General features: G+C 32.8%; 1 protein-coding gene across 1 annotated transcript; it reads right to left on the bottom strand.

Moving 5' to 3' along the window:
* Window positions 1-17,639: 17,639 nt before the first annotated feature.
* LOC120075995 (HXXXD-type acyl-transferase family protein) lies at window positions 17,640-22,365 on the bottom strand. The gene is made up of 2 exons (XM_039029764.2): window positions 21,840-22,365; window positions 17,640-18,694 (listed from the first exon to the last, which is right to left on the bottom strand). The coding sequence occupies exons 1-2, from the start codon at window positions 22,296-22,298 to the stop codon at window positions 17,708-17,710; spliced, it is 1,446 nt and encodes a 481-aa protein (XP_038885692.1). The 5' UTR covers window positions 22,299-22,365; the 3' UTR covers window positions 17,640-17,707.
* Between the last annotated feature and the right edge of the window lie 252 nt (window positions 22,366-22,617).

Here is a 22,617-nt window from a genome sequence, read left to right as displayed (position 1 = left end):
TGCCTCATTCGTGGCCTGAACTAATTCAGGTCCTAACAATTTTCTCTCTTCTATCTCATCCCAACACACAGGGGACCTACAACTCTTCCCATATAGGGCCTCAAATGGTGACATCCCAATAGTGGACTGATAGCTGTTATTATAAGCATACTCCATTAAATGCAAGTGAGCATCCCAGCTTCCCGAAAACTCTATGGCACAGGCACGCAACATGTCTTCCAATATCTGATTCAATCTCTCCGTCTGCCCATCAGTCTGAGAGTGGAAAGCTGTATTGAAGTCTAACCGGGTCCCCAAAGCTGCCTGAAGACTTTTCCAGAAGTTAGACGTGAAACGAGGGTCTCTGTCTGACACGGTGGACACGGGTACTCCATGCAATCTCACCACCTCCTTCATGTATATCTATGCCCAATTATTCACTAAAAAGGTGGACTTCCCAGGTATGAAATGTGCTAACTTCGTAAGTCTATCTACCACAACCTATATCACAGTGAAACCTTTGACTGTCTGAGGCAACCCCACGATGAAGTCCATAGACACATGCTCCCACTTCCATTTTGGTACACTCAATGGCTGTAACAAGCCTGCTGGTTTCTGCCTCGGGGAATTCACCTGCTGGCACACCAAGCACTTACTGACGAACTCTGCAACTTTCCTTTTCATATCATTCTACCAGTAGCAACGTTTCAAGTCCCGATACATCTTGGTGCTACCAGGATAAATCGAAAATAAGGAACTATGAGCCTCTGACAACAACTCATCTTTAATATCACTAATTGCTGGCACGCACAAACGCTCCTGATAAAGGAGGCCACCTTCCACGAAACTGAGAAGTCGTCATCTTGGCTGACTCCACCCTACGAATTCTCTCTTTCAGATAAGGGTCGTCTCGCTGCGCATCAATAATCTTCTGCCTTAGGCTCGATCGCACCGAAAAATGTGCTAACTGTGTCGTGACCTTTCCCACGGCCACTGCGATCTCTACCCTCTCCAATTCCCTGAACAAGTGAGTCTGTCTAGTAATGAGGGCTGCTGAATAAGCCACCTTTTTGCTTAGAGCATCTGCCACTACATTTCCTTTTCTCGGGTGGTACAAAATTTCACAATCATAGTTTTTCACCAGCTCCAACCACCTTCTTTGCCTCATGTTTAACTATTTCTGAGTGAAAAAGTACTTCAAACTTTTGTGATCAGTGAAGATCCGTATCTTCTCTTCATATAAGTAATGCCTCTAGATCTTGAGAGCAAAAACCACTGCTGCTAACTTCAAGTCGTGCGTGGGATAATTCTGTTCATACTTCTTTAGCTGACGTGAAGCGTAAGCAACTACTCTGCCCTGCTGCATCAATACACATCCCAACCCCTTATTGAACGCATCACTGTAAATGACAAAACCACTTGATCTATCCGGTACTGTAAGAACTGGGGCTGAAACCAACATCTGCTTGAGGTCCTGGAAACTGTTTTCACAAGCCTCATTCCAAACAAACGTTGCTCCCTTCCAGGTCAATTGAGTCAATGGGGTGGCTATGCGAGAGAAGTTCTTTACAAATCGTCTATAGTAGCTTGCTAACCCCAAGAAATTGCGCACCTCACTGACTGTGGTTGGACGAGCCCAACTCGTAACTGCCTTAATCTTTGCAGGATCCACAGAGACACCTTCCTTCGATACTACATGCCCTAGAAAGGATACCTGCCTCAACCAAAATTCACATTTAGAAAACGTAGCATACAACTTATTGGCCCTCAACATCTCCAAAACTTTCCACAAATGCTCCTTATGCTCGGCCTCTGCCTTGGAATAAACCAAGATGTCATCAATAAAAACAATCATAAAGGTGTCGAGGAATTCCTTGAATACATATTAATCAAATCCATGAACACTGTTGGTGCATTCGTTAGACCGAACGACATCACTATGAACTATAATGTCCATACCTCGAACGAAAAGTTGTCTTGGGTATGTCACTGTCCTTTATTCTCAGCTGTTGGTATCCTAACCGGAGATCAATCTTAGAGAATACCGTAGCTCCCTGCAACTGGTCAAACAAATCATCAATCCTGGGAAGTGGATACTTGTTCTTGACGGTCACATTGTTCAGCTCTCTGTAATCAATGCACAAACGTAACGATCCATCATTCTTTTTCACAAACAAAATAGGTGCACCCCATGGTGAACGCTAAGGCGTATGAAACCCTTGTCCAACAACTCCTGCAATTGGACCTTCAGTTCCTTTAACTCTGTCGGGGCCATCCTGTATGGAGCCTTCGAAATAGGGGTTGTGCCTGGCTCTAACTCAATAGCAAAATCTATCTCTCGCTGTGGGGGCAGTCCGGGAAGATCCTTTGGAAAAACGTCTGAAAAATCCCTCACTATTGGCTCTGAAGTCAAGGTGACTTCAGTCTCTCTAGTGTTCACCACACTGGCCATAAAGCCCCAAGCTCCTTGGTCGAATAGTCTACTGGTCTTCAATACTGAAATCACTTTGGGTAGGACTATGGTTCCAACCCCTTTAAACTTAAAACTAGCTCCTGTAGAAGGGTTAAAGATGACCTCCTTACAGGAGCAATCTATGCTGGCATGATTAGCAGCTAACCAATTTATGTCCAATATCACATCAAAATCGCGTATATCTAAAATTATCAAGGTTACATCTAATGCGCGATTGGTTACCTTTATCTGACATGCTTTTATCTTTTATGTAGTTAACATGATCTCTTCTGATGTATTGAAATGGACAATGCAAGTGACAAAGGTTCTGAGTCTAACATGGCATGCCTCACAAATACAGTAGATATAAACAAATGAAGAGCCATAGTCAAATAAAACTAAAGCATGGTGCCCTAAAATGGGAAGTGTACCTGTCACCACTGTGCCTGACTTCTCGGCCTCACGCTGAATGGTAGAAAACACCCTACCCTGCTATTGCTGACGACTCGGGCCTCCCTAAAACGAACTCATGGACTGGCCCCTGTGTTAAGGCGCGTTCCTCCTCGGGCATCTATCTGACATATGTCCCTTCTGGCCACATCGAAAATAGATCCTAGAGCTGACTAGACAACGTCCTCAGTGTCGCTTACCACAAGTGGTACATATCGACCTATCCTCCCTGCCAGTCACAACTTAGGAACCCTGCTGTCCCCACTGACGTGGAGCATTCACTGTGTTTTGGTTCCTCTGCTGATGCTCAGGAGCTCTAGGCCCAGCCTTCCTTTTTTGACCTGTGGAGGTCTCGATCCCGAGCGACCTCCTATATTCCTCTCCCACCTGGGAGTCAGCGTTAATCCTCACGGCGGCCCGTAGTGCTGCGGCATACGTCTTGAGGTCCAAGGCATGCACCATCCCTCACAATCCGCTTCTCAGGCCCTGGATGAATATCTTTGTCCTCGCTGCCTCAGTGGCTACTAGTTTAGGAGCAAAGCGAGACAACTTATTAAATTCCTGCTCATACTCTTCCACCGACATAACTCCCTACCTCAAGTTCAAGAATTTTGCCTGTTTGTTGTATCGGGTGTTGGCCGAAAAGTACTTATCATAAAAGCACTCCTTGAACTGTTCCCAGGTTGCAAGTTCACCTACAGTATCAATCATCTTTTCTACTGAACGCCACTAGATTTTCACGTTACCAGTCAACATGAAGACTGCGCATTTAAGCTTGTACTCTTCCGGGCACCTCATAAAATGAAATATTGTCTCAATAGACGACAACCACATCTCTGCTTTGGTGGGGTCCCCCAACGATCTATCAAAGAAGCGAGGGCCATGCTTCCGGAAATTCCTCAGATGTTTAGCCTCAAGAGACAGGCCCTGCATGTCTCTATCCTACGGTCGGGTCTGTTGTAACTGCTTGGGTGGCACCGGTTCCTCCTGAGCCTGGGTCTGGGTAGTCTGTCCTGCCATCGTGCTACGAATCAGCTCTTGCAGCTTTCCCATTAGAAAGGATACAACAAGTTCACTAATTCTAGCTTCCATCGCCTTTTCACCAATTTGGGTCACAGGCAGATTTGGAGCTGTCGAAATAGTTTGGCTACTCTCAGCTCTCTCTAATTGCATTTCTTCTCTCACTGTCTTTCTTGTTTAGGTTTAGGTGCCACATACGTTAACTAACTATTTCTGGGTCTTTCTCAGAAATCATGCATTTAAAATACTACATCATTGTTCTCATATATGCGTTGAAACTTTCATTAATATGACGTACCTGGCGATGATGAGGGATCCGTTACTGGACCACAAGCACTATCTAGACTTACGTAGTAAGTCAGTTTACAGAACCCAAAACATGGGCTCTGATACCAACTGTAACGACCCGACCCCCTAAGACTTAAGTTAGGCCGTTACTAAATACATGCATGTATGGAACTCAAAACAATACTTGGTTATGACGAAATAAAAGGTAATTAAATAAGGTATGTTCAAAAGACTTTCATTAAATTCAAATACTAAAACAATAGTAGGGTACCCATAAATCATAAACAATAATAAACAAGTTTGAAAAACGATTCTTAAAAGTAAGTTTTAAACATCACAACTAAAAGTTAAGAGAAACATGAAAATAACTCTAAATTTCATGATGCGGAAGTGTAAAAACTAGTCCAGTGGCTCGATCACGAATTCCACTTGTCCATCGCCGGTGCATCTCTACCCTTACCTGAAACAACAACATGAGAAATAATGAGTATAAAATACTCAGTAAGTAACCCAACTACTGGAGTCAGGCTGGGCATCTATATCCTCTAGATACTCACCTCTGGTGAAATATATAATCTGCTCTAGTTCTCATGGGACGCATATACACATGAAACAAGGAGACTGAGTCCTATCCTACTGTAGTTAAGTATGCCCACTACCTTTGGTGAATCTCGAAGGAAACACAAAATCTACTGGGCATCTAACTAATCAGTAAGAACATTTGCACAGTCTCAACATCATAATCATCACTGTACGAATCTATGACATACATATAAACCTCAACATCATGGCTCTACCACATACACATATACCTCAACATCATGGTTCTACAACATACATGTATACCTCAACGTCATCAGATCAAATACAACAATAGAAGCACATACCATCTCATACTAGCATTCAAGTGTCTATATGCATAAATAAATATTTCGGATCTCGTAACAGAACATACTTTGATCATGTTATACTATCAATCTATCATGCTGTCATTTTGCCATAACATTCATTTATGATGCTAGCATACATCTAATGCCTGGCCTGTGGGCAGTTCCAATAGTAAGATTTCATATTAAGCCCAAAATAACTAACAACTTTATCTTCTCCGAATAATCTTGGATCAAAGTTCCAAAGTTGAAGTTTAAGCCAAACTCGCTCCCAAACTTTGCAAGCAAAGTCAACCAAAAACATGTAAATTTTTACAGCAACGTCAACCAAAAACAAGATGGTTTTGAAACCTCCAAGCTTACTAAAACTTGTCGAAAACGATCTTGACAGCTACTCTAACAGTTTCCCAGACTCGAATCTAAAGCCAAAAATAGTTCGAATAAGTTAAACTTTCATTCCAAACTTAATGGGGCCCAATCTTCTATCCAAAACTTCACAAAAAGATCTTACCCAAAACAGATTCGACGAAAACCACAGCGGCGGCAGGGGCTGAGCGGCGCGCGAAAGAGATCGGACCGACGGCTGGCCGGACGTAGAAGCGGCAGTATGGCGTGACTTCGCGATCGGAAGGTTGGTTGGACGAGAGCAGATATGAAGGCACACGAGCGCGGGCGGCTCAGCGGTCAGCGGTGAATGGTGAGTGACGAAACGCAGCGGACGAGGCGTCGGGTTCTGACCGGCTGGCGCGCTGAGGGGGGGCTTCGATTGGGCCTCGCCGAACGGTGGGTGTCGGCTGCGCAAAACCTCGGCGGCAAGTGGCTAAGGCCGAACCGGCGGCGTTTAGACAACGGGCTGAGGAGATCGGCTGAAGGTCGAGGTCGGCAGCGGGAGTGACGCAGTGCGGTGAGGCGTTGATGGCGGCTGGAGGAAAAAGAAATTGAGGTGGGGAGGCGCGGATGCGTGAAGAAGAAGGGAAATTGATTTTTATATTAAAATAATAATAATAATAATAATAATAATAATAATAATAACTAAAAAAGAAATAAGTATAAATATATTTTATTTCCTTCCTTATTTCACTTTATACTATTAAATTCCATTCCTTCGGCAGAAATTAATTTTTGCCATTAATTTTTAAATTGAATAATTTCACGCCAATAATTAAATTCCTGCACTTATACCTTAAGTCCAAAATTCCAAAAATGCCCTCAATAATAAAAGAAAATATTGAAATTACACAAAAAAAAATATTAAAAAAATATTTGGGGTGTTACATATCTATTATTACTATACTTTATATGTTGTTTCTCATATATTTACAATTTTAATTACACTGTAATCATCACTACTTAACATTTTTACATCCATTTGTTACAACATAATCATATATAATGGTGTAATCAAACATTGTTTTTTAAAGTTTGTTCTATCTTGGATCGAGGCATAGAGGGGGTGAATAGAGTTTAATTAAACTTTTTTTTTTTTATAAATTAACACAATTAAACTAATTAATACACTTTTTTTATAAATAATAAGAAAAATTCAGTTTATACAACAAATAAGATAACAAAAATGTGATAATTTAATTCTATCAAATTTTAGCAAATAAATAAGAACAAACTAAAACATACAATAAATTGCTTAAATTAATTGTAAAAATAAAAAGAAAAAAGTTAGAGAAGAAGACACCGTAATTTTTATAGTGGTTCGGTCAAACTCGACCTACTCCACTCCCCAAGCACTTCTTGAGAATTTGAATAAAATTTTTCCGACTCTTTCCACGGATTAGAGCCCAACCGTTACACCACCGCTCCTTTTACGGGTTCAAGAGCAAACCGATCCTTTCCACGGTTTATGATCAAACCGTTACAAATGTTGGAATTTTTGAAGAACACAATACAACTCTCACTAGGTGGATTTACAAGTTTAAGCACTCAACAATTAATTTGGACCATTGGATTTTGGAAAAGAAAAATCAATGGTGGAGATTTTAAACAAACTAGTCGTTAGATATAAACAAAATATAATATTAAATTCATTTTATTTTGAAATTCATTTTATTTTTAAAATTAATATAAAAAAAAAACATACCATGTGTCAAAAACTAACCGTTAGAATCAAACATAAAATAATATTAAATTCATTTTCTTTTTAAAGTCAATCCAAAAATAAAAAACATACAATGTGTAAAAAACTAGCCATTAGACACAAACATAAAATAATATTAAACTTATTTTCCTTTTAAATTCATTCTTTTTAAAGTCAATCCAAACATAAAAAACATATAAAAAACTAGCCGTTAGACACAAATATAAAATAATATTAAATTTATTTTCCTTTTAATTTTTTTTTAAATTTAATTTTTTTTTATTTTAAATCAATCCAAAAATCAAAAGTCTATCATATGTTACTCTCTTAATGATTCATCATTCAACCAATACGGTATTTTCTCTATATACTTGTTTCGGTCATATCGTCTTCGTTTTAGCTCCGATTTGAGTAATTCAAGAGATGTTGGAATCGTTGTTCCGAGCTCTATGCTATAGAGCTATTAAAACACTAAGATTTTCAGTAATTAAAAATTGAGTTTTTTATCATCAAAATATTGATTAATTAATTAAAATTAATTAATTTGAGATTAAGGGTCAAAAAGCCAACATCATCCTCTTTGTGTTTCTATCTTAATGAAGGATTAAATGATAACACTTTACTTGTTTTTTTCATTTTCTGTTATGAAACTTAGGAATAACGTTTTGTTTGTTCTTAATGGTTCATGTTTTTACTTATTCATTCAATTATGATGTGCATGTTTAGATTGTACTTATAAATAAAAACGTTGTGCAATGTTATAAAATATTGGTCATCATTCTAAATTCTAATGATATATAGTTATTTGTCAAATTAGACTGTTTAATTTTATTTTTCAAATTCAAATTAACTTTTTTTTATCAATATATGGGAATGATTAGATATGTAAATAAAATTACACAGTTTAGTTTGCTTCATTGATAGAATAATTAAAAGGAAACATAATCTTATATTTCAAATTTGTAGGTAATTTTAAATTAATTATCTCACATTATTTAGGTTAAATTCTAGATATTTTTGCCAAAAAAGTAATTTTGGAAATTCGAATTATAAGTTATAAAATATTTGTTTAAATTTATTTGGGAGATTTGGTAGTTTAAACTTGTTTTGTTGGAAGATTGGAAATTTAAGGGGGAAAAGGAAAAGGAAAAGGAAAAATAAAATAAAATAAAACAAAACCTTAACTCCCTCTATCAGTCGTCCGCCCCACACGAAATCTCTCTTCCCCCCACTCACTCTCACAATCTCAGTCCCTCTCTCTCGCCTAGCCGACTGTATCAGACCTATAGGAGAAGTTTGCCGCCTTTCTCCCGGCTGCAAGCCAAGTCATCGTCGATGTTGCACTAGCTTCCCGTGGGCGTTCTGTTTTTTCTCTTCTCTGCTTTCTCTCCTTCTTTACTCCCGTTCTGTTTTTTACTAGCACCAACTGCCGACCGTCAGTCATTGCCTCTACATACAAACGGATTTTGTGAGTTCGAAACGCCTAGACAAAATTATCGACAAGGTTTAGGTTTGTATTGGTAGGTTTTCTGTGAGATTCTTTTGGATTTTTGTTTAATTTTGGTTGCACTTTCAATAGAGGAGAACCTTGAAGATGGAATGGTTGGGAAGAGGAAGAGGAAGAGAAAGAGACTTCACCAAAAGGTTTATATCTATGTGTTAGGGATACTTGTGGACTTTTAAAATTTTGATTTATTATTTTCTTATTCTGTTTTGCTATTTTTACAAATGGAAATTAAAATATGCTATATTTCTTGTTACCCCAAGTTCAATTCAATGATTCTCGTGCGTCTGGAAGAATCCAAATTGGATTTAAGCCCAATTAAAAATGGGTCGGCCCACTAGGTATATTGGGCTTTCAGAATTAAGCTCGCACGTGAAGGGACTACTGTGGAAAAATATTTGGGCCTTCCAAAACTAGACGGCCCATTAAAATATTCTGCCAGGAATTAAATTATTGGTTTTAATTATTTAGCTAATTAAGATCACTCTTTTTTAAAACCATCTCATTATTATTGTCGCTAACATGAACATGGCTTAATTGACACAAAACCTACTAATTTAAAAGTTAGAGATTTCCCACCTCCCTATTGTCAAAAAGAACAATAAAAATATCATTTATATATTTTTTACAGTTTAAATAGTAAACTTAAAGACGAAAGAAAGATATATATTGTATTAAAATTGGAAATTTTCATTAATCCCTAAAATAAAACGTGAATATATGGAAAAAAAAAATAATAAGAAGAAGAAGAAAAACATGGCAATCCAAGTTATCCAACTACCAACCAAAGTACGACAAATGTCTTAAAATCTACGCTAAATTACACAAAATACCTGTAAATTTTGTACAGTTTGATTAAAAAACACCCTTAAATGAAAAATACCCTTGAACTTTAAAAAATATTAAAAATGCCCTAACCATTAGTTTTTATAGAATCTGTTAATGTAATGTTTAAAAGATACCCTCGAACTTTCAAAATTTAAAAAATACTTTTAAACTTTTTTTTTAAAAAAAAAACCTTATCGTTAGTTTTAAATAGAAACCGTTAGTGTTTTATTTCAAAAATATCATTAAACTTTCAAAACTTTCAAATATACCCTTAAATTTAAAAAAAAAAATTAAAAAAATACCCTTATTGTTGATATATGAATATAAACTATTAATACTCAAATAGAACTTTTAATATGGATAGAAAAATGGATGAAATATCCATGTGGATGTGGATTTTTCTAGGAAAATATAAATATAGAAAAAACATAAATTGTATTGAAATTGACAAATATGCAGAAAAAAAAAAAGAGGGGAGTGTAAGGAATAAGACGTACGAAAACATTAAATTCACCATAACCTATCCATTTAAAATGAAGAATGTTTCTAGGAATCTTTTAAAGTAATATATATATATATATATATATCAAGTGGACACCTTATAACAATCCATTAAAAGCCAAAGCTAGTGGGATGAGAGTGCACTTTTTTTTTATTTTATTTATTTATTTATTTTTGCCTAACTTCATAATTGAATATTTTCCATATTCCCAACTAAAAGATTTAAGAGGACATGTCCCAATTGAAAGACCCTTCTGGATTTGTACTCCAACTTGAAATACTTCTTTTCTACATTATGTGCTTTTTTTTTCCCATTGTTTTTGGCTCTTCTACCCTTTCAAGGGACACAACAATAGTTTAAATGAATTATTTGAAAATATTACCAACATATTTAGAAGAGATTCTAAAATAGTTAAAATCATTATAAAATATATTCTTATTTATTCAAAATCACTTTTGAAGATAAGAAAATTAAATTTAAAAATATAAATATCGAATTGATTTAGAGTGATTAAAAATGTGTTTTGAAGTAATTTTAATTAAACATGACAAAAGTTATTTTAACAAATCTGAAATCCCTCCCAAGCATGCACTTAATCATTCAAAATTTATTAAATTGTTTTTGAGTGATTTAATAAATGATTCAGAATAGTTTTGTTAGGTTAATATCGTTGTTTAGTCTATGGTTGGTTTAAATTTTTGAGTTAAATAGTAAGTTGAGATATAATAATATTAGAATGAGAAATTCTTGAAGTTCAATTTTGTGTAATATTATTTTTCAAACCAATAATTTTTTATTTAATTTATCATAATCTCAAATTTTGATTTTCTCCAACATATCATAATCGATCGATTTGAAATTACAAATAGTCAAGATAAGTATAGTTCAACGGTATAAAATATATGGTCGAAATGAGCTTAATTCAGTTGTATTGGCATGCATTCCGATTAAAGAGATCGAATATTTAATCCCCGTCCATATAATTGTTAAACTTGAAACCACAAATATATATGCAATTTCTCTCTCTCCCAACCATCTGAACAAAATGCTTTTTTTTTTTTTTTTAAGTTCAAATATTTAACAATGTTATTGGTCTTCATTATTTCCTAAATCTAATTTTTAGCTAGTTTTAGACTTTTAGGTCTAGGGGTAAACTAAATGACTCACCTTCAATTCAAATCTTCACAATTTTATTTTCCTTTTTTTTCAGAAAGATTTTCCTCTTCAATCTCTATAGCCTATTATATGAATTGATTGACTTATCCCTTATTTATTTCTCCCTTTTTTGTCTTTTGAGAAAAACAGATCAATAAACAACTATAAAAAGACAAAGCTAGATTTATCTCAACTAAAACAAAGTCATCCTAATCATATTTTGAGATAGTGGAATATGATTAAACTGAATCTCTTGTTTCGCCCCTTAGCTAGAATATTTTACGTTATTGATAGTAATTGACAGATATTAAGTTGATATATACAAATATAGTCATATCAGACAAGATTAGTGTATATATATATAAAGAAAATAATTAGATCTAAGGAAGGAATCGAAAGTGATAGGGATATGAAGTTGAAGTTTGATATATAAAAGTATATCATTTTATCCTTTACAATATAAAGTGTAGTTTGGATTATTTCATTTCGATTAAATCAAACATCATGATTAATTACAAGACATTATTCCAAAGAGATCAATATAAACTCATTTGGTTCATGAGTCCCCCACCCTTAAAATCCCTAAAAAAGAATACCTTATATCTCTTCTGATCCTAATTTAACCTTTTTTTTCCTGAGAGAGATGGACCAATAATTAGTATGAGAGAGAGAAAGAAGCACTAGCTTATGGTTGGAAGAGAAATTAAGTGTTATAATTATGAAATAATCATTAGATCTATCGTTAATAAATAGTTAAGTGGAAATTTGTTGTAGGTAGTTCATTATTAACGATTATTTTCAAATAAAGAAAAAGAAATTAATTTATTTATAAATATAGTAAAATGTCACATTTATTAGTGATAGACTGCTATAAACATAAATTAATATTTGATAGATGTCTATCGCGATCTATCAGTCACTGATAAATGTTTATCATGATCTATCTCGATCTATGACTAATAAACAGTGACATTTTGCTATATTTGAAAATATTTTCAACAGTTTTATCCGTTAAAATAATTATCTTTATTATTATTATCATATATTTTAAATAATATACATTGCCTTACTTATATTTAGTTTTAAATAATTGCCATCAATTATAGGTGATGTATTAATTGTTAAAAAAAATAAAAAGTGATAAATCAAAGTGAGTATATTTAAATCAAGATATTATTAATTGAGTTGGTCATTTTTATTATTTTAGGTGATAGAAGTTTCTTAGCTTTGAAAAGTGTTATAGAATTTATTGATTAAAAATTGATAGGGATCACTTTGTTTGGGAATAATATTAATAAATAAATTACAAGATCAAAGTGGAGGAATGCCACGCCACAAAAGCCAAAAATAAAAATTCCTCCTTTATACCAAAATGCATTATTCTACCTTCAAAGATATGTTTCTCTTTTAAAGGATAATGAAAAAAAGTGAAAAATAATAATAATTTATAGATATGGACTTAGTGGAGACAAAGGATTGGTTAATCCAATTAAAATCTTCTAAACTAATAATTTTGTTGATTAAAATCACAATTTTTATTAGTCGACTCAATTAAAACTCTAAACTTCTCTCTATTTGTATACCATTCGTTAATTTATGAATAACATTATCGATTAAAACTGGAGGTATATGTATGAAGGCTATCGTTTTATATTTTATATCAAAAGAAGAAGAAGAAAAATATAGTGAGACATCAAAGGAACGGTTCAATATTCATAGTGAAACCAACCAAAATACACTTATCACATTTATCTGCTACAAAAATATAAAATACCTCTATGAATATATTCAAGATCTTAGAGTGTATTGACATACTTGTTGTCTTATACAAAACTCTCTGACACATGATTTGTCACAATCAGTAGCGGAGTTAGGAATTTTATATAGCGGGCACTATATGTACAAGTCAAACAAAAAAAAAATCTATAGATGAAATGTAAAAAAATATTCATAACTTCATATATTAACTAATTTATTACATTACAATTGTCCTCTACAAGTTTCCATGTTTTGAAATCGATCTTGACTCTCCATTTACTTCTGGTTTGAATAGGTAACAACATAAACAAAATTCCTTTAGAATGTTATATTCTAACTTATTATAATATTCACTTAACCAAGCTATATTAAATCATTTTGACTTTCAACCAAAATTCTTAAATGGAAAAATATGATTTCGAGGCTAACAATGACCTTTTAGTAAATATGCTATATGAACTTGATCTCGAATATTATAATAATAATAATAAATTTTGGTTCTTAGACCAGGATGTGCAATAGGGGTGGCCATTCAAATCGCAAAAACCGAACCGAAAACTCAGTGAAATTAAAAAATGTTTTTCGGTCTGATTTGAAGAAATTTTGAAACTGAATTAATTCGGTTCATTTCGGTTTCAATTTCGAAAAACCGAATCGACCCGTTTTTAACACATACACATATATATATTCAAAAAAAAAAAGTAAAATCGAATTTAAAACCAAACCAAACCGAACCGTTTTTAATTAAAAAAAATATAACATAGATTTTTTTTAAAAATGTCAAAATCAAATTTGACACCGAATCGAACCGCATATGCAGTTCAGTTCGGTTCGGTTTGAACTGATAAATCGATTTGGTTCGGTTTCAATATTAGAAAATTCAGTTCGGTTTAGTTTGGCCACCAAACCGAATCGAACTGAATCGTTTCCACCTTTAATATGCAGGTAGTTTTTCTAGATTAATTTCTGTATAAGATCGATCAGAATCCAAAACATTTTTCTTCTTTGAAGATGATACCTCTACAGTCTCTATTGTTGTTTTTATTTTATAATATCTCTCCATATTAATTTTGAATTAACTTTACAATAGTATTAATAATAAGAATATTACATTGTTATATAGATTTAAAGGCATAAAAACTTAAAATAGATAAATGTGAAATTAATTTAAAAACCTATATGAGTAAATGTGAATGTAAAAATAACATAGAAATAAAAAAATATATATAAAATGTAATGTGAGTATAAAAATTATGTGCAAACAAATGAACATTATCTTTTAATCGAATGTTCTCGAGATTGAAAAGTGAATTTCGAAAAGAAGGAAAAAAGTTTATAAACTGTCCAGTCTTGTCGTTGATAAAAAAAATATTGTTTGATTATTTATTAAAAATCAACATATTATTATATTCTAAATGTCACATTGTTTAATCTACTTTCCTTTATTATTCTTTACATGAGTTGGCCAATTTGGGTAAAAACTCATACAAAAATCCGAAATAAAATGTTGCAAGTGGTAGCATTACACACCAACAAGTCAACACTATTTTTGTTACTCAACTTGAACTGTTTTATATATACTAACATATATGACTTTATAATTTATATTAAAAATACAAAAGACAGATAAATTGAGGGGACGGGGGGCACGTGTCCCTCTTGGCCCCTATGTGCTCTACCCATTCACACCATCTCCACCACTGTAGATACATATTATTTTAAATTTACAACAACTATATTCTAAATATCTTTATTGTCGTTTCGATAGAGCGCACTTACTCAATCTAACATTAAAAAAAAATGTCAATGTGAATGCAAGAAAAATGAGGTTGAAAAAAGAACTGAGTTCTCTTAAGATGAATGTTCTATAATTGAGTAACTTATCTCGTACGGATTCAATTCCTCAATAACTGTTCTACATAAACATGCGCTTCTAGTTTTACAATAGCTAGTCTCATAATATAATTTAAGAAATAATGGGACAAATTTAGATCTATAATGGATAATTATTGTTATAGAATTTTAATTGGCTTGAATTACAAAGCTAAAGATATAAATTGATTTTTTCCAAGGAAAGTATACACCCTTTATTTCAATTTTTATCTTATTTGCATCTATTTTATTATTGGACACGGGTTCTATTCGGTGTATACACGTGCACGCACGTGCACACGTACACACGTAAATTATAGTAGATCTAATCTTTCTTTTATTTATATATTCTTATCATATCAAATATATACATAAAGCTAAAAAAGTGAGCGTTTAGTGAGCATTTATGCCTAACATATCATTCTAATAATTAGATGGTATTCTCTAATGGTCAGACCTATTAAAATGTGGCCAAACTCTTATTTTTCCTATCTCTATTTTCTAATGGGTGTTCACTACAAGAAATCTAGCCTTTTATGACTAAAAATAATCGTCGTTAAAAACAAAATTTCGTTGCAATTTTTTTTAAAAAAATTTAAATCGTTGCACGCTTTAGCCACTGAATGTGTTTTGCGACTTTTTGGTAGAAAATGTCGTAGGATGTGAATTAAATAAAACAGTCAAGTTGAGTAACAAAAATAATTTTGGATATTGTTCTTCAATTTATATTAAATATTATCATAAACAACAAACTCACAAAAAACTATAAGGTTTTTTAAATTTAGGTCAGCTTAATTCAAGTAAAAATTCACTCGTAAAATTGAAGAACAATATCCAAAATAGGAATTAAGTAAAGAAATCAAGATTCAACATTCCACCCCATTGACTGGATCAGGCGAACGACGGACGAAAACCAACCTTTTTTTTACACATGTAATAGCGAACAACGGACGAATGACGAAAAACCTCCAAGTTTCAGACGAAAAACCTCCAAAGTAGAGCTTCTTTGACGAACAATGAACGAGCTCCCCAATTTCAGACGAACAATAGATGAACGATCAATGAGTCCCCAGTTTCAAACGGCGAATGACGGATTTCTTTTCTTTAGACGAACAGTGGTCAGACGCATGTGGTTAAAAAACTAAAATCAAAACCCTCGCTCGGGTGAATGAAAGGGAGTACAAAAAAAGAAGGCTTGTAACTAATCTTGCGACGAACGTTGCTATCCTCGCATATGGGCTTGCGACAAAAGCCCCATTCGTCACAAGCTGCGACGGAAGTTACTATCCTTGTATACCCTTAAGCGCCAAACGCCCGTCCAATTAATTGGGCCTGTGACTAAAGCCGAATTTGTCACAAAGGCCTTGCATCGAATGTGCATTTTGTTGCATTTTGCAACGTATTGGTCCGATGATATATTTTTCATCGCTTAATAGTAGCGACGATTGGTTTTAATCATCGCATTCCTGCTACTTGTCATCGTTTCATCGCATGCATATTGACGAACATAATACTTCATCGTTAATAATGTGACGACTATGAGATAGTCGCTAGAAAATCGGCGCTAAAGGCCTAATTTCTTGTTGTAGTTGGGGACTATATAACATAAAAAATCTTAACGTTATCAGCTTTATTATTTTTCTTTAAGAAGCTAGCGAATTATAAAAATTCCGGTAAAAGAAATTAATGTTAGTTTCTGTTTTTTTCTCTTTAGAGTTAAAAATTGTCAATTAAAAAGTCCTTTTAGGAATATTATTGATCTTTTTTTAATCCAATATGGATAAAAGATTTGAACCACAAACCTTTTAATTGCTAATACATATAGTATATTGGTTGAACTATGATTATTTTAGCAATTATTAATCTCTAAATTACCGTATCACTCTACCTTGATTGACACAAAATGTCCTACATATCTCGGGTTACAATTCAATATATAAAATAATTTGAGCGAAATGATAGTCAACTTAAGTAGATTACCTAAGAATGTAAAAAGAGTATCTGAGCCACCAACCTGATGATTGAGCCTCCAATTATAATGGTTAGTTTTTCCAACTATTATAATCTACAATTAATTAGAATATTACTATTTCAAATCCATTTTTGTTATAGTGTTTACTATTTTCTACCGAGACTAAAATAGTTTACACCATAAACATAGACTATTATAATCTAAACATACGGACTATTATAGCCCATAAACTATGATTATGAATTCGCCCTCCTAATATGTTTAAAATTTGTCCTTCTAAACTATATTAAAAATAATGCTTATAACAAGGGGAAAAAGTACCCTTTGAGTTTCGATCTAGCTAGGTTTTCAATATAATTTTCCATTTGTTCATAAATTTAAAAAACGTTGCTCATTTTTACATTCAAGTTTTGTGCATAGCTTTGTTAGGTTCTTATGTTTCACAATATTATATTTTCACCCTTGAGTTTTTAGTTTTTTGTTATTTTTTTAATTTGATTTTTAGTTCGATTTACACTTTTACCTTTACAAAATACTTACTCTCACTCATTAGTGTTAATTTTTTTAATTAATTAAAAATAATTATATTATCTGTAATTGAATTTGTTTCACTAATATTTCGTCATTAATAAAATTAATAAAAAATATTACATAATAATTAATTTAAATTAACTAAAAGTTAAGGTAGGTTAATTAAAATAAAAATTGAAAATGAATAAAAATTTCAAGTAAAATTGTAAATTATAAAAACCTAGGAATTAAATAAAAAGTATAATATTTTAAAATCACGTCCCAAATTGATATTTTTTTCCCGTAATTACTTTTAGTATAGTACTTACTTGCATGTACTAAAAAAAATTAGAGAAAACTTATTTGCGCATTGTTTAGAAGGGAGTGAGTGGTAAATTATTTAAGAAATAATGATGATACATACACATATATATATATTTTTCAGATGAAACAATTTTGTTCTCCCTTATTATTATTGTTATTATTGATATTAACTGTATCTTCATCTTCATGGTCAGTGTAATAGCAATCCTTCATATAAAGCTCAAACTTGTGGGCTACACATTCCGGCACCGAAACCAGAACTCTAACGGCGGAGAGATCACCGGCGACCGGCAAAAACAGGCAATAAATATCACTGGCAAGAGGTCCCATATGCACCGGTTTCCCCTCTCCGAAATCCAAATCTTCAAGCCCGAGTTTAGACCATTGGGAAATCACCAACGTAGCCGACATGTCGGTTCTCACACTTCTGTCGTTCAACATGTCAACCACCGACCGCACGTATTCCTCCGTCACGGCCGCCTTCGCTTGTTGGACGAGCGTTACACCGTGGTGGATGTTGCCGACGGCAGCATTGGCGGTGAGGTCCTTCACGGTGGACTGGGCGCAAGCGAGGACGAACGCGTTACCGTAGAATCCCGAGGGTGGTTCAGGGAGGTGCATGTGGCGGCGAACGTTGACAGAGAAGAGGAGGTTGACGGGGAGAGAAGGAGGGAGAGGGGAAACAACGGCGGTGGTAGCGGCGACAGCGAGAGAACGGAGCCAGGATTGCCAGGTGTGGGCGGCGAGGGCTTCGAAGGAAGTGCATTTAAGGGAAGGGGTGCAGCGGCGCTTGAGGCGGAGAATGTCGGCGGCGGAGAAGACGACGGAGACAGGGCGGAGAGGGAGGGAGCGGAGGAGATTGAGGAGGAGTTGGTTGTTGGAAGGGGTAGTTTTGGAATATTGAGGATGGGGGAAGGTGACGTGGAGGGGGTTGCGGGGTTTAAACACGTGGCGGAAATGGAATGGTTTGATTGGAAGAGGGAGATTGGGTTTGGTGGTGAGGTGGGCCCATGCATGCAAGAATTGTGAAGTCCCAACGCCGTCCGACAAGCAGTGGTTTATTCCAGTACATAGAATCATCCCTCCGCAACGCAAATTTGTCACCTGCCCAAAATACCCCTCTTCAAAAAACACTGAAAAAAAAAACATTTATACTCGGCGATAATTAGCATACACTCCCATCCCATCCCATTCTTCATGTCAAAAGTTCAAACTTCCATCTTATGATAAAGATATAAAAACAAAAAACTAATATTTGAATCTTTGTTGAATGCTAAATAATAATAATAATAATAATAATAATAATAATAATAATAATAATCTTAATGTCAAAAGTTCGATCTTCCGATAAAGATATAAAAAAAAAAAGAAGTTAATATTTGAATCTTTGTTGAATTCTAAATAATAATAATAATAATCTTAAAAAATTTAGCATATAGTAAAATATTGAAAAAAATATATTTAATGAATAGAATAGAAACACTTTCCATCGTTTCTAAAGTCATCTCAAAGTATTGATTAATTTGATTTGAAAATAATATGACTAGGTTGCTATATTTTATCATTTGAATCTTGTGCGATTTATGGGATAGTTAGATATATAAAAAAATAAAAACAATGTTCTAATTTAGTTGTAAAAAATGTATATTAGTTTCACTAACTTTTCAAATTAGGTCCCTGAATTCAAGAAGAGAAAAAGAAAGAGTGGAAAAAAAAGAGGTTATCTTTGGGTACGTAATTTTGTCGTCATAGTAAAAATAGTTAGTAAAAAGAAAATGTATTTGGAAGTAGATTAACTGAAGGTACATTATATATATAAATTTATTATTATTATTATATATTAAAGTTTTTGGGATATATTTTAGTGTACTAGAAAAGGTGGTAGCCACATAATGGTAGCATATTGAATATGATATTTCATATGTTTGAAGATGGTGAAGGGACGTTGGACTAGTTGATGGAAAAGAAAGTTTGATGTGGGTGGGGAAACATATTTTGGGAAGGTGCGGTGCATCCTCTCCCCCATGGTTAATATATCATTTTGGTCATTTTATTTTAGAGTTTATTTAATTTTAATATAGAAAATTTATTTTAAATGATAAAATTATTAAAAATATTTATAAATAATAGTAAAATATCACATATATGTAATAGATGGTAATAAACTACGGTATATGTTTATCATGATACAGATAAACATAGATAATAATCTATCGCGGTTTATTGTCTCAGTGAAATTTTACTATATTTGTAAATATTTTGGTTTATTTTCCTATATTTGAAAACAACTCTTTAATATATCTATTTTTTTTTGTTATCTATTAGTTTTTCTACTATAAATTTTGAAAATATATTCATGTAGTGTATTTTCTCGGATGGAATTTGCTATTTATATTTAATTAGTTTCGGTAAAATTTAATTTTGAGAGACTAAATTAAAGATTTATTGAAAATATATAGATTAAAATTGGATAATCGAAAGTAAAGAGACTAAAATTGAGCAAATTTCATAGCATGATGACCAAAATGATATATCTTTGTATTTATGATTTCAGTTTGTTGTAGTATTTGAAGTTGAAAACTTTTATTAAAAAAAAACATTCATTTTAGTTTCTATACTTCTAAAATGTCCATTTCTATTCATGTATTTTAAAAGTGGCCATTTTGATTTATTTGTGCAAAATTTTAAACCCAAAGAAAATATTTTAAATTAATAGTTACATTTTAAGAAATTAAGTTGATGAAGTATCATGATCAAAATTTTGATTAGAAAAATAAGGAAAACATGAAAACGAGGAACTAAAATGATGATTTTCTTAAAAGTATAGAAACTAAATGAGATAAAGTTAGAAGTATAAGAACTAAAATGAATAAATATCGAAAAAAACGTAAGACCGAAATTAACTAAAGGTGATAGTACGAGTGAAAATAGTATTTGATTTTTTTTTTTTTTCTAAAAAAAAAAAAGAGAAAATGAAAGAAAAGAAAACGCATGGAAAGGGATAGAAAAGAGAAAAGGAGAGATAAAGCAGAGGCAGAGACAAGGCTTTCTCTGAGTCCTCTCTACCACCCAAAAGCTGAGACCGACCACAAAACAAAATTAAAAAGAAAACACACACACACAAAAAAAAAAAAAAAGAGAGAGAGATAGAACAATATATATAATTAATTTCAACTGTGTGTTCTTTCAGTAATAAATAATATATTTTTTTTTTTTAAAAAAAAAACTCTCTCCCTCTCCCTCTTAGATTTAAAATAACAAATAAAAATAGTATTTTTTTAGTCCGACTGTTAAAAGAATATGTACATTTAGTTTATGTGTTTTCAGAGCATATCATTTTAATCTCTTGAGTCTTTTTATAATAGTTTCATTTGATTCTTAAATTTTTAAAAGGTAACTTTTTAGTTTCTAAATTTTTAAAAATTGGTTTAAAAGGTCCCATTAATAATTTGTTATTATTATTTTAAATTAGAAAATTATTTTTTAAATATCTGTTTCAAATATAGAAAAATTAACCGAAATATTTTCTATTAGTATCTATCTTGATAGATTTTGAAATTTTGTTATATTTTGTAAATATTTTTCGCAATTTTGCCTTTTGAAATAATTTATCTTTTTTAAACATATCTTTATAATTCAAAATTTCACATAATTATATAAAATGGAAAAAAAAAAAGCTCAAAGAATTTTTTAAAAATTAAGGGATTGAAATAATACATTTTAAAAATTTAGAAACTAAAAATACCTATTATTCAAAACTCGGGACTAATAGATGGTTTGACAAAAAAAAGTACCAAAAACATTTCGTATTGGATTTAATTATAGCATTTTGTATACGTAGGGTGTGATTACAATACTTTCTTATTGTATAGTTTTCAGAGAATAATACTTTCCTCTTTACCAATGACCACCCTCAATTTTAATTATTATAATTTTTAAAAATAGCCTCGACAACTATATAAGGAAAAAAAAAAAGAATTATATATATCAACAAAATAGTTATTGAGTTGGACTTGATTAAGTAAATTTATACGTTATTCATCTTCATGAACGAAGATTGTGCAACACTTGGATAATAAAAAGAGTTAAATAAGATTTTTTATATCGATTTACCAGACATTTGATTTAACTCAATCCACATCCGAGTGTTTTAAAAATTTAATATATATTTTGAATGTTGGAATAAATCAAAGCTAAATGAGATAATTAATTACTAAAAAAAAAAAAAGAAATTAGAAATTAGGATTACCTGGAGAACAAGAGGAGGAATATCCAAAAAACCAAGAGTTTCAAACCGATAAAGAAGCTTTCTCCATGACCGATTAGGCGTATCCGCCATTTGAAGAAACTCCTCCGCCGTCAAATCCATAAACCCCTCAGCAAAAACCGCCCCTTCTCCATTACACTCCACTTCCAGCTTCCGATCAAACTCCGACGACGACGACCCACCACCGCCGCCGCCGCACACCCTCAGCCGTCCGGCAAATGGGTAGTAATGTTCAAGAACAATGGCCAGAGAACGCTTCAGGTTGCACAAGCTCACGCCCTTCTCGAATAAGAACACGTATTTAATGGAGAATCTTAGAAAGCTTTGATCGTCCAGATTGGAGAGGTATAACGAGTGTTTTGGGGTTGGATTCGCCGGTCGGACTATCACCGGCGGGCTCAGATACCGGCAATCCGGGAGCTCCGGCGATTTTAGCATCATGGTGTGTTCTTTTAATTTTAATTTTTTTTTTTAATGTCAAAGGTTAAGGGAGCGGGAGGAAAGTGGGGTAATTTGTAGAGGAGAGAAAAGTAGGAGAGAGAGGAGAATTAAAGTTTTTTTCAATTATTATTTTTTAGTACGAATTTTGAGTTGAGATATTATTTTGTTTCTTATACTATCAAATTTGTTCATTTTAATTTATATATTTTTAATAAATCTTAAATTTAATTTTTAATTATGATTAGTTTTGGTATAAGTTGTTATGTACTAAAAATTTAAGAAAAAAATCTACGTAGTGTAATTTTTCTTTACTTGCATG

The sequence above is a fragment of the Benincasa hispida genome, chromosome 4 (assembly GCF_027475165.1).
Source record: "Benincasa hispida cultivar pf3 chromosome 4, pf3_genome.v1.1, whole genome shotgun sequence".
In the NCBI taxonomy this organism is placed as follows: Eukaryota; Viridiplantae; Streptophyta; class Magnoliopsida; order Cucurbitales; family Cucurbitaceae; genus Benincasa; species Benincasa hispida.
Note: the sequence above shows the minus strand (reverse complement) of the source record. Positions and strands in the feature narration are given on the sequence as shown.

What these genes read in the sequence shown, in the direction of transcription:
- LOC120075995 (XM_039029764.2), bottom strand. Translation starts at nt 22,298, where the DNA reads ATGATGCTAAAATCGCCGGAGCTCCCGGATTGCCGGTATCTGAGCCCG. An exon ending in TTCCTCCTCTTGTTCTCCAG is followed by an intron (nt 18,695 to 21,839) that starts GTAATCCTAATT and finishes TATTTTGGGCAG; the next exon opens with GTGACAAATTTGCGTTGCGG.